The 11,663-nt window shown below is 53.9% G+C and overlaps 3 protein-coding genes across 3 annotated transcripts; all 3 read right to left on the bottom strand.

Annotated features, from left to right (window-relative positions):
• On the bottom strand, positions 1-394 carry PHACADRAFT_265410 (uncharacterized protein). Its single transcript, XM_007401745.1, has 2 exons — positions 217-394; positions 1-155 (listed from the first exon to the last, which is right to left on the bottom strand). Exons 1-2 carry the CDS (start codon positions 335-337, stop codon positions 67-69), a joined length of 210 nt encoding a protein of 69 aa, XP_007401807.1. The 5' UTR covers positions 338-394; the 3' UTR covers positions 1-66.
• A 2,060-nt stretch (positions 395-2,454) lies between these two features.
• Positions 2,455-7,038, bottom strand: PHACADRAFT_106758 (uncharacterized protein; the record flags this gene model as incomplete). The annotated part of the gene is made up of 16 exons (XM_007401744.1): positions 2,455-2,806; positions 2,857-2,996; positions 3,061-3,473; positions 3,534-3,743; positions 3,797-4,007; positions 4,060-4,168; positions 4,224-4,649; positions 4,702-4,889; positions 4,944-5,114; positions 5,165-5,251; positions 5,300-5,382; positions 5,436-5,749; positions 5,795-5,944; positions 6,056-6,591; positions 6,638-6,733; positions 6,802-7,038. The coding sequence occupies 16 exons, from the start codon at positions 7,036-7,038 to the stop codon at positions 2,455-2,457; spliced, it is 3,723 nt and encodes a 1,240-aa protein (XP_007401806.1).
• A 1,833-nt stretch (positions 7,039-8,871) lies between these two features.
• Positions 8,872-11,123, bottom strand: PHACADRAFT_201444 (uncharacterized protein; the record flags this gene model as incomplete). Its single annotated transcript, XM_007401743.1, has 7 exons — positions 8,872-8,958; positions 9,022-9,107; positions 9,160-9,236; positions 9,290-9,834; positions 9,885-10,561; positions 10,616-10,762; positions 10,814-11,123. The coding sequence occupies 7 exons, from the start codon at positions 11,121-11,123 to the stop codon at positions 8,872-8,874; spliced, it is 1,929 nt and encodes a 642-aa protein (XP_007401805.1).
• Positions 11,124-11,663: the final 540 nt, after the last annotated feature.

Genomic DNA, 11,663 nt, shown 5'->3' with positions numbered 1-11,663 from the left:
CATAGGCCTTTGTAAGACATCCTCGCTCACTCAGCAAGCTAAACCTATTTGTATTGTACTTCTACCCTATGGTTTCACTCGCATACTAACGCCATTCTTAGTAGCTGTATATGGCCCACTCTCTCGTGCTCCGGGACCCACACAAAGCCCTCGCAGTAAGCATAGCAGTCTGCAGGTAGTTTCGTACATGAGAACTTATGCACACGACTCATTCAGGGTTCGCTTTATGCATGCTGTGCGCCAACTGTGTAGCCGTTGCGCCGGGAGCCGCTTGTTGGCTGATATCATGTTTGCATGCGACGCGACTCGGAGGGCATTCTCGTCTCGATACTGCCATTTTATGCAATACATATACTTTGTATTCCATAAACCTCCATGAATATATTTCTCGCCGCTCCTAATTTCGATGTGCAAATCAGTCCCGAATATTTTTGAATATCCAACGAATTGTTGCGAGCGCTCAGGCAAGCGCCGCCAGCCTGGCGCTCCCTGGTAATGCATTACCAACCTTACCCGAATGGTAAAGGTCCTCAGACTGGTAAGCTTTAGTTATCATACAGGTGAGATATCTACCTTGGCAAGCCTATTCTCATAATGATTACCTTTATAAGTGAGATTAGCTTTGCCAGGGCTGTTCAGGCTAGGTAAGTTGCCGATTTTTTTGCTGATGAGGAGCACAACAGCCTTCTTCTCGAACCATATAGCGCTGACGCGCCAAATCACAAGTATATCGCCAATGATCATCTAGGCACGTCACCTGGTGAGCCGCACCGAGGCGAGCCGGGCTAAGGTAGAAGTAACACGTACTTGACAATTGAATAAGACGCCTGTCACTTTCGTCTCACGTGCGATGAGATTGTAAAAGCGATTGAATAGAGCATCGGTAGTCACCATCGGGTGAGAGTAGCAGGTCAACCAGGCCGATGAGCTGAGCAATCTCGAGGGCCCACAGCGCAATGCTCAGGCAAAACACGACATGGAGGACGACGAGGATTATTACATTCGAAGAGGTCCTCAGCCCGCGCTGCCTGCAATGGGAGTGAGGCGCGAGATATCGTGGGCGATGTCGCGTTATGCTTACCATAACCCTCGCGTTGCGACGCATAAGATAGCGATGTAGATGCCTTGGGGCCGGTCATCAGTTTTGCGGCCGATGAGAAGACCTGGCAGCTGACCGTAAGGAACCGTCGCTACAAGGACAGGAATAATTCTGTAGAGGAATGCGAGACCAGCTCGGTGCATTCCAGCGTCATCAAGAGCCATAGCAGCAGGGGAGGAGTCTGCGGCAGAGGGGCGTGCATGCGGCCAGGTCCGTGTACTGCCCTTATATCTTCAAGCCGGGCAAGTGCCAATATATTGACTTCTGCGCAAGGCAGTCCGACCCGACCCAGGGCCAGTGTAGAGAGGGCAATCAGCACCGCAGATGCGGGAGTGGTCGTCACGCTTTCCTGTTAAAAGACGCGCTTTCCATGAGAAGCCCCCGAGCTTAAGGACGCTCAAAGAGATCGCGTACCTGGTGGGACATCACGCCTGTGACAAAGATCCATCTCTTTCATCTGCATGGGGAGCCGTACAAACAGATCATTATGGGTCAGAGTGTATCATCAAGCTGGCGTCACGATGCAGGATCAATGCAGAGTGGCCTAGCTATCAACATCATATCCCGGAGCCCGGAGTTTCAGATATTTGGCAGAAATGCCAAATAGCAGATTTGACGTTCAAAGCAGGCCTCCGTAAGTACCGGCGTGCATTATAAGAATAGAATGGGTATAAATAGGCGGCTGTCCGGCGACAGACCTCGACATTATAATTTTTTGAAGCATTTGAGCTGCCTCGGAGTCAGTGAGAGACTGAGGAAGAAATCTAGAACATACGCACCCAGGGTTGAACTCCGCTTACTTGATTTCATAGTTGAATATGAAGTCTCCTAGCATCATGTCCAAGCTAGCCATGGTTGCTGCTGGGCATAACTTGATACGCTATACGAGGGAGGCTGGTGTTCATCGCCCACTGGTTTAAGACCTGGAACTGGATGGCACAACACAGCTGAAGGCGCGAATTCCAACCACTGCAAAACATCTGCCGAGATGTCGCATATCCATTGTATTACTTGAAGCTGCATTGGAATGTCCACCCAAGATCATGTATGGAAGAAGAGAAACACCAGATTCCAAGAATACAGCTGTGCGAATAACCGCCTACAAACTACACTAGATTAACCACTGTAATGTTATCGTTCCGGAGCAGAGCCTCTCCGCATGACAATTCTGCCCGCACGGTAAAGGCATGGCGAGCTATGACCAAAAATTATCGAATCGCGAATAATGATAGTTGAGCGAGAGAAAATGATATGCGTGGATGGATGAAAGCAAGGACAAAGCTATGCCAATACGTGTACATGCGTGAGTGACCGCGGATGATGCTTCGACTTTAGGTGTTTTCTGGACATACAGTTCACGAGCTAGCGGGATCTTCGCCGCTGAGTATGTGGTGGGCGGACGCAAGCCAGCCGCCGAGCTCCCAGCTGCACCCAGATGTGTACACGTCCTTTTCCCGCTGCGATATGTCCGTGACGCCTTTCAGGATCACCCGCAGCCGTTTGAAGTCGATTGGCTTCAAAATCCAACCGTCGATGCCAAGACTATACATCTCGTCGCGCTGAGCTTCTTGTAGGGACGCTGATACCGCAAAGATAGGGAGACGGCCATTGAGCTGATAGGACAATCGATTCGGTGGTGAGCCCTTCCTATCTTGTTCGAGAGCACGTATTCGTTCGGTCGCCTCGTATCCGTTGAGCAGTGGCATCCTGACAAAACATATGAGCAAATAGAATGAATTTACATCGAGGGTGCCCACTGTATATCCATGAGAACGCAGTCAAAATCGCGATCTTGCTCAACCATATCGTAGCCTTCTTGTCCGTTCGTTGTGTTCACTACGATGTGCCCGTCAAGTGTCAAGCGTTTGGCCAGGATAGTCCGATTGATGTCATTATCCTATGGAGTTCATCAGGCCAGGTCAGCGTTTGATCCTACAGAAAAAAAGAAAAAGAAAACCAACCTCGACAACGAGTACCCGCAGCTGCTGTGGAGGCGACGTCTCCGGCGTACTTGCGGCTCTCATCTTGCTCCGGCTGGGCTTCGCTGCCAGGTCCGGTGTCAACACGCCCAACGATTCCCTACCCGAGCGCGCCAACGGCGAGGCAACGTTCTTGTTGCCAAGCCCAGGGGATGGAATACCAATCATCGGATGTGGATGCTGCTGCAGCGCGTTCACCAACGATTGAATCTCGGTCCCGCGCGAACCCCGGCTCTGCGTCGACGATCGCTGCGAGGATGCATCGATGTCCTGCTGCAACGCAGTCGAAAACGGAATCAGGAGCGAGAACCGGCTGCCTTCGTTCGCGCGCGAGTCAACGCGCAGCTGGCCGCCGAGCTGCTCAACGATGCGCGCGACTACTGCAAGGCCTAGCCCTGTTGCAAAGGTTGTGTCAGCGTGTGCACCCTGAATGGATAGCCGAGGAAATGTGCTACCTAGCCCCTTTGACTGTGGCGGTGGTGTCGACGCGGGTGTCTCCACCTGCTCAAACTCGCGGAAGATGCTCTCCAGCTTGTCTGGGGACATCCCACAGCCCGTATCAGAAACAATGACCTCGACCGCGACATTGTCGGAATTCCGCAGGCCATCTGGCTCATCGAACGCGCGGCACTCAACGGTGACAGCACCCTCGCGCGTGTATTTGACTGCAACCAGAGAACGTAAGAATTGAGGAAAAGCAAAAGTAAGCCGTACGCACGCGCGTTCGCAGTCAGGTTGGCGATCACAGTCCGAATCTTCTTCGCGTCGCCTATAACAGTCTCTGGGCAGTTATCAAGGTTCAGCCGGAAGTTGACACCCCTCCGCGCTGCTTCGTTCCTATACACGAGTGTGGCCTCGCTGACGACGTTGTGGAGATTAAACGGTTCGCTGAACGAGGTCTCACCACCGCTTTCCAGACGAGTGAGGTCCTAGTGCGTGCCATGTTAGTATCTGAACGAGCGGTCCTCGAGGGTAGCTTACCAAAAGGTCGTTGATCGTGAACAATAAACTCTTCGACGCAGCATGAGACTGGCTGAGGTTCTCACGAGTCTCCAGATCCAGCTGGCCATTGAGTGCAAGCTCAAGGTAGCTGAGGCAAGGAACCGTAAGTACGCTCAAACAAACATACATGTGCAAACACTCACTTGATAATGTGGTTCAGCGGCGTTCGCACCTCGTGGCTCGCGTTCGAGAGTAGAATGTTCGTCAACTTCGTCGCGTGCAGCACACTCTCTTTCTGTCTCCAGACCTCAATGAACTTGCCATACACAAGCGCAAGCACGCCTGCGGTCTCAAGGTGTTCGTCCACCCACGCACGGCTCCGTCCGGCGACGGTCTCGGACCACAACTTGAAGGACTTTCGTGGCTCGAGAGTGCTTTTCTCCTCGTCGGCTCGGAACGGCCGCCCGGCCCAGTTCACCTGTCGTGGCTGCCCCTTGCGCAGGAACGCAATGAAGTCCCCGCCGCCGACCGAAAGCGGTACATACAGCAGCCCAGCGATAACTTCTAGCCCGGTGGAGAGTTGCAGGTCGGGATAGTCGGTTGTTACCGCTTGCGATACTTGCATCGTGCTTAGAAGTGAAGGAGGTGAGCGAGAGTGGCGGTGCGTGAAGAAGTACATACTTAAACTGCTTCATGCGCAGATACTCCGCAACTATCAAGATCTCCTGCCCATGCTGATTTGGGCCGAGAATCTTAGCGCCTTCTCCAATGACAAGTACACCGTAGTCGGCATCGAACAGCCCAAGCAGATCGTCGGCATCCGAGACAATGTAGCCCGACGGATTCTGATCTGTAGGCATGGTATTAATCTGCGATAACGGTGAGGTCTTAATGCAAAACCGGGCATACAAGGAACCCCATACCAATTTGCGCGTGTGTAGTCGATGAGCAAGACTGAGGCGCTCTACATTGCGCGAAATTGATTGACTCAGCAGCCGAAGCATCTGCCGTACAGGGAACGACACCCGCATGCCATATGGACCATACGAGTGACAGGCGACAAGGCCCCAGAGTTGGCCAAAGGCCATGATCGACTGCAAACACAAGTGAGCTTAACAGGACGTTGAGGATATAATACACGTACGACAGACATCGACGCTCGGACGCCCATGTTGCCGAGATACTTCAAGTGTATGGGGCTCATCGCACGAAGATAGCAGTGAGTCATGTCCTGCAGAGCGGTCAAGTCGCGGCGGAATCAGAGAACCTGCCGACGTACGAGGGGTGTTTCTAGATCCTTTTTACCCCTGATAATAAGGCGCGCTGTCGGCTGGCCGCGGTCGTATAATAGTCGTACTTTGTCTAAGTGCACATGGATCAGGGTACGACCTTATGAAGACAGGAAAGGAACGTACTGAGCGCGTATAATCGCCTTGCTTGCGCAGGAATATCTGCCGCGGGGAAATGCAGCCCATTGTACAGGTCATGCGTCTTGTTCCAGTCCACGAGCTCCGCGATGACTTTCCCGTTCCAGCATTCGTCGAATTGATATATAAGCACACGGTGGAACTGCGTGAGGTCCCTCACGACGCCGACGACAGTCTTCATGAAGGTGTCGAGATCGCTCGCCGCGTCAAGCTGTTCATTTATCTGAGCCATGACGGCAAACACGTCCATCATGCCGACCGCACCCTGCCCCCGTCTGCGCCGCGCTGCAAGACCGCCACCCCTACGCACAGAGCCGCTCCCACGATCGAGACCAGCGTTGAACGACATCGGCGACGGGGGTGTCTCATTGTCAGATCCATTGCGCCGCAGCCGCTCCAGTGCGATGAGCGGCTTCGAACGACTCGTCGTGCTTTCGAGTATCGCCTCGGGGCTGGGCATCCACTCGTCAGAGCCACGCACTTCGTGCGCCGAGCCGCTGCTGTCCTGCGATGGTGATGGCGTAGGCGACATCGTCGTAGTACTTGCGACACTTGACGGGTCGCAGCTGTTCACGCTCGGCGTCGAGCCTTCGGGCATTGCGCCGTACACTGCTTCCTCCGAGCTCGCAGAGCCTGTACCTGATCCAGACGAAACTAAAGTGCGTCCCGAGCTGCCTGAGTTTGTGCCGTCTGTAGACCCAGACGCGTCTGACGGAGATGACACGCCCGACGTGAAGCGATCACCAGCGTTTTGTAGGGGGTAAAGCGGGTTGAAAGGGTCCCTCTCGAGCTCGAACTCCAAAATAATAACATTTCGTTCGAGGGCGTTCCTGGTGGTCGAGGCTGGATCCAGGTTTGCTGGGGCTCTCATCTCCGGGCGATGTGCTGCTACCCAGCAATGCCAGTTTCGTCGCTGTTGGTAGTCCTGATATCCCTCTTCCGGCAACGCACTGCCTGGCTCCCCGAACCCGCTGAGCATAAAGACGTGAAGGTTTTCCGCTTGCTCTTCTGCGGTCAGAGCATTATCGCTGAGATACTGAACATTGTCCAGCAGCAGGTCGGCCTGACTATCTGAAAGTGTCTGGGTAAAACACTCCAGGGAGAAGAGGTATACTGGTGAGAGGCCCAATATGTCCGTAGAGTTCTGCAAAGCATGAGAAGACGATCAGCAATTAGACTGTCTCGCGCACCTCCGAGACTTGTCTAACAGACATGTTGCCGTCATCGTCCTCCTCTAGAGCAATGAGGACACCAAATCCTTGCACGGCTCCTGGGGTCCGAATAGGCTGCGCAAAGCGTCAGAAAATAAGCATGAGCAGCGCGGTAACGCTATCAGTGTAGAAAATGATCTTACCTCGTCCTCACAACGTGTTAGCTTCCCCTCGCGCCCAACAATCAAGTGATGGCCTTCCTCGTCCTCGATGTGCTGATAGCGGAAGGTGATGTGTGGACCTTCTGACGACGCGCCAGTGCCAGTGCTCTTGTTCGAGCTGGACAGAACGGCCGAACCCGACGCGGACTGAGAATCCGAGGCGGATCCAGAGGTGATCGAATCTCCACAACGAGTTGAAGGTAGCTCCACGACGTCCATGTCGCGTTGGATCGTGTCGACGGCGTTGTCGGAGTCGCGGCTCGTACGGCCTCTCGAGGAACCAAGCGAGCGTGAACGAGCAGACGATGGTGAATCAATAGGTCCCAGATGTACGATGCCGTTTTGTGAAAAGTTGCTTGCCAGCTCCGTCGACCCTTGTAAGAGCATAGGACCCAGCGTGGACGGTGTAGTAACATCAGTGAAGGCCTCGACTGCGACTTCAGAGAACTGAGGCGGATGTCGAGAATCATACGCTTCTTGGTCCATAGTTGACTGTAGCTCCTCCGGGTCATACGCCACTGGCTCTCCGACAGGTCCTAAGGTGAACAAGGTGCTAGCTCCGCTAACGGTGTGGTGGTGGGGCGGCCCCGATGGTAGAGGGTGCGCCACAAACGAACGGGGACTTAAGGGATCTTCGCCAACAGGGAAATCTCTGAAATTTGGGTTTCGGGGCTTCTTGCGTTTGGAGCCTGAGCTGAGCTTCGAAGAAGAGGCAGACGGCGGCACTGCACCGTCCTTCGTCAATGCCTGCGTAGGGCCTGCCTCGAGAGTTACCTCTCGGAGCTGGTCTGAAGAGATGTCAACAGACAACCTGTAGCTATACGCTTGAAAACGCACCGGCAAGGGCATCCGTATCAACCGACGAATCCGCCTCATGAGTCCCAGCGCAGCCTTGCGCGTCTGCTATAGAGGTCCCGCGAGCGATTGCTGGACGTTGTATCCCGGAAAGCAGCGTTCGGACAGGATATACGAAGGAACTCGCCGTCGGGTCGTCTACATTACCTGGGCAAGACATGCAGAGTTTTGGTTGGAGGGCGGAGGCAAGCGATTCAAAGTCATTTTGTGGCAATAAACCTCGCTTGCCTAATTTTGGGCATTAAGTATAATTTTCAGATTTACTTACTGTATTTACTCAAAAGAGCAAAGCCATCGCGACGTCATAAGTTACCCGGTTGAACCTTGCCCAGGGCTCGAACAGCCTCTCATTAATATTGCACTTTCTCCAAAACATCGTCAACGAGCTCGCAAATGATGACGACGACGACGACAGTTTGCAGCCAGGTACTAGTCTTTGTCTCCACAGACAACTCCTGAGATTTCGAGTCCCAGTCGAATTCGCATCGTTACGGATGAAATCGAGCGAGAAGGTTCAAATGCACGCAGTATAGGTGAGCGCGAGATTGTGGTGCTACCCCAGATCTCGTAATTACTTAGAAACTCAGCAAAGCTGCCGCAAGCAACCCTCGGATGATCCACAAGCACTTACAAACGGGACAGCTTGAACACCAAGCCGTGCTACCCAAGCCGAACCCTGTCTTCTTCAGTGCTCAGCGCTCAGCTTTCAGCAGCCCATCCGGATTCTTCCGGTATTGGCCATCCCGATAGCCCTGGCCGACCACCGCACAACCCATATTTGTCCTTCCTGCAAACGGTCACGATACCTGCCCTAGCAGCCCACATAAATTCGTCGCAAGGGAAGGAAACAGCTATACTCGGGCACCGAGAAATGTACTGACTTCGTACATGTTCTGCCCCGACCAAGAACACGAGGCTTGATGCTAGAGCTGCACCAGGAGCGCGCCCATTAGTAGACAATGCAGTGGTTCGTGGCAGGGCCACCAATAGTCATCTCGAGCTCACGCGGTGCAAGCTCTGCTCTTGAGATAGCGAATTTGGCACAGAAGCAGTCGGCACCATAATATTCAGACCCTCATCGGGGGTGTCGAGTATCAGGGAGACCAACATCGTGTAAATCTGCCCACCGGTAATCGATAGTGATCGTAGAGAGTTCATAACGCAGTGATATGTGTTTCCTCCAAAGCATGCGCCATATCATGCGAACATCTTCTGTCCGGTGACAACAGAGCTGACGATCCCAGCATCCTGCAAAGCAGCAAAGAGGCTGAATAGCATGAGGTCCTACACATGGCGCATGAGTGCATAAGTATGCATCAAAAGCAACCGAAAGCGAGGGCAGCTTACGCAGTTTTTCTGAGTAATAAAGCTGATGGTGACGGGTAAAGTCTCGGTCGCTAGACTAATGGTGGAGTTGTACGGAAGCTCTCCGACTGCGGTGCATCGTAAGTGCAGAACGAGAGAATGGCGAACAAAGACGCGTACCTGGAACGACCATATCAGGTGTCTCCGCGTACACCGCGATCCTTCCAGCGCTGAAGCCGAAAGGTGCAGTCGGTGGCCTGGCAGATGCGCGAAAATGAGCGACATAACCCTAGGGAATCAAGCCACATACTTGATATACGCGTTACGATATGTCGTCTCTCCCGAGCTCTGTGGGTACAGGAAGATCGCATTTGAACATGTCTCGTTGTTTGTTCCGTTCAGGACTGTGTTCTGGAACCAGTTCATGAAGACCGTCTTGTTCGTGATAGCCTCCGCCTTGCGTGTCGTGGCATTGAGCGTGCGGCCATAATTCCAGCGCGCGAGCGGTGCAGGGTCGATGAACGGACTCTGGCCGGCATGGGACGCCTTGTAGTCCGCGATGAACGGGTCCGCGACGAGCGAGATTTGGTCGAGAGCGATCAAGTCTGCGTATGTCGTGTTCAGCACTGTGCGTAACGGCGGTGGGGGGTTTGATACGTTCGCTATAAACGGGCTCGTCGCATTCCACATCGTCGTCAGGTTGATCTCCGTCCGCGACGTGTTCAAGAAGCTTTCGAGCTTCTGGATGAAAGTGTTGAACATCGCGTCGGCGGTGCCGGACTTGGGCGGGTTCTCTAAGAAGCTGCTGCCCCAGGTATCGACTGGGAATAAGATAGTCGACGGGTATTTGTTGAACTAGTCTCCATAATCAGTATAATCCACGATATGCACAGAGGACACCATACCTGTGTAAAGTTCTGGTACCACCAGTTACCGGCGATCTGCCAGGACTTCGCATCTCTGGAAAAGATTCCACCAGTGTCCAACTCGGGCGAGAGCGGCATGACGTCGGTCAGAGAAACGGCTCCATGGGAGGGTCGAGTTCCGAAGACGCCGTTGGCACCAGCGGGACCGCGCATTGACCCTCCGGTGTCGCTGCCAACAGCATAGTCCAGCCATGAATATGCGGCAATACTCGTGCCAGAGCCAGTAGACGAGGAGCTACCGTCCTGATAACCGTCGCCCCTAGGGTTGTATGGCGCATGGTAATCGACCCAGTCGTCCGTGGCCGTCTCCCCGTTCGCAAACTGGGAAGCCTTCGACTTCGCCACTATGATGGCACCACCGTCGATGAGGCGCTGGACCGCGGGGCAAGTCGCGTTCTTCGGCGGATATTGCTGGAAGTATGCGCGGTTGCCACAACCAGTGCGTAGGCCCTGAATGTCGAAGATGTCCTTCACGGCAATGCGCGCGCCAGCGAGGGGCTTGTCTGCAGTCGGGGAGAAGTACAACCGAGAAGGCACTGCAATGCTAACGGTAGCCGCTCCGGCTATGTTAGCGCTGAGCTCGGTGAAGCCGCCATTGCCGTCGGGCATCGTGCCATAGAGGAATGCCTGGTTCTCGTCGCTGTACAAGCGCCAGGCTGCGAGTATCTAAGTGAAAACTGGACCTTCTGGAGCTTACGAAGGCGGCGTACCTTCAAAAATGCCACCAGAAGTAGTATCTACGACGTAAGGACCGGAAGGAATAGACGCGCTCAGCGGTGTGCCTGACGAGGACAAAATAATTTCAGTCCCATTGCCCGGACTGAGACTGGGGGTAGTCGCGGAGGTAATGTACAGTCCTAAAATATCGCGTAAGTAGCGGGATGACTTTGAATCATGTTGGCACTGACCGCTCATAAAATCCGAAGACCACACGTCGTCCGAAATTGCATTCTTTGCTACCACGGAAGCAAGATCGCTCGGCCCGAAGCTACCTCCGCTAGCATTAATGAAGGTGAAAGGCACTAATGCCCCACCGAACTTCAGAGACGCAGCCTCGCTGGAGTTCCTGAGAGAGAGCGTGGCGACCGGAGTAGGGGGAATGAAGTATATAACGTTGCCCAAGACCACAGTCATGCCCGTCGGTAAGACCTGCAACGCGTCAGCGACGCGGGCGCCGCTGAAAACGAGGGCTACCAGAACAGTGCTGAGAAGCTGCATGGCTGTTTACGACCTTCGCTCGGCCCTCGACGTCGCACTTTATACCCGCAGCTACGGGATAGCGTAAGCGGATGACCGCAGAGCCACATGGGAAGGCTAGCTACGCGGAAATCCCTTCCCATGTCATCAGAACTGCAGCCTGTCGTCGCGCTCGATACAGTAAAATTATTAGCGTGATTCAGCTATTTAAAGGTTCGTAGCCATTTACTGCGCAATAGCTAGCGAGGTCGTCGCCGATATCAGCTTTGAGCTCAGCACGGCACTTGCGAGCCCGATGTTGATAGCACCCCGTTCAGGCACCCTCCACACAGAGCGGGCCAGCGAGGTTAGGCTTTGGGAAGTCCAAAGTAGATAACGGTTGAGTAGAGCATGAGAGTCCGGCACTCATGCTACCATCACGATTGCCCTGGCCTGATCAGCTTTAGCCTACAGAAGCAATCTGTCAACGTACGTAGATAGGCGAAGTCGGCCGCTATGCGAATAGTCAACTAGTTCACACTGACACCGCATCCCACCGCGTCCTGGCGCGACTTATGGCGG

This window comes from Phanerochaete carnosa (assembly GCF_000300595.1).
Source record: "Phanerochaete carnosa HHB-10118-sp unplaced genomic scaffold PHACAscaffold_13, whole genome shotgun sequence".
NCBI lineage: Eukaryota > Fungi > Basidiomycota > Agaricomycetes > Polyporales > Phanerochaetaceae > Phanerochaete > Phanerochaete carnosa.
Note: the sequence above shows the minus strand (reverse complement) of the source record. Positions and strands in the feature narration are given on the sequence as shown.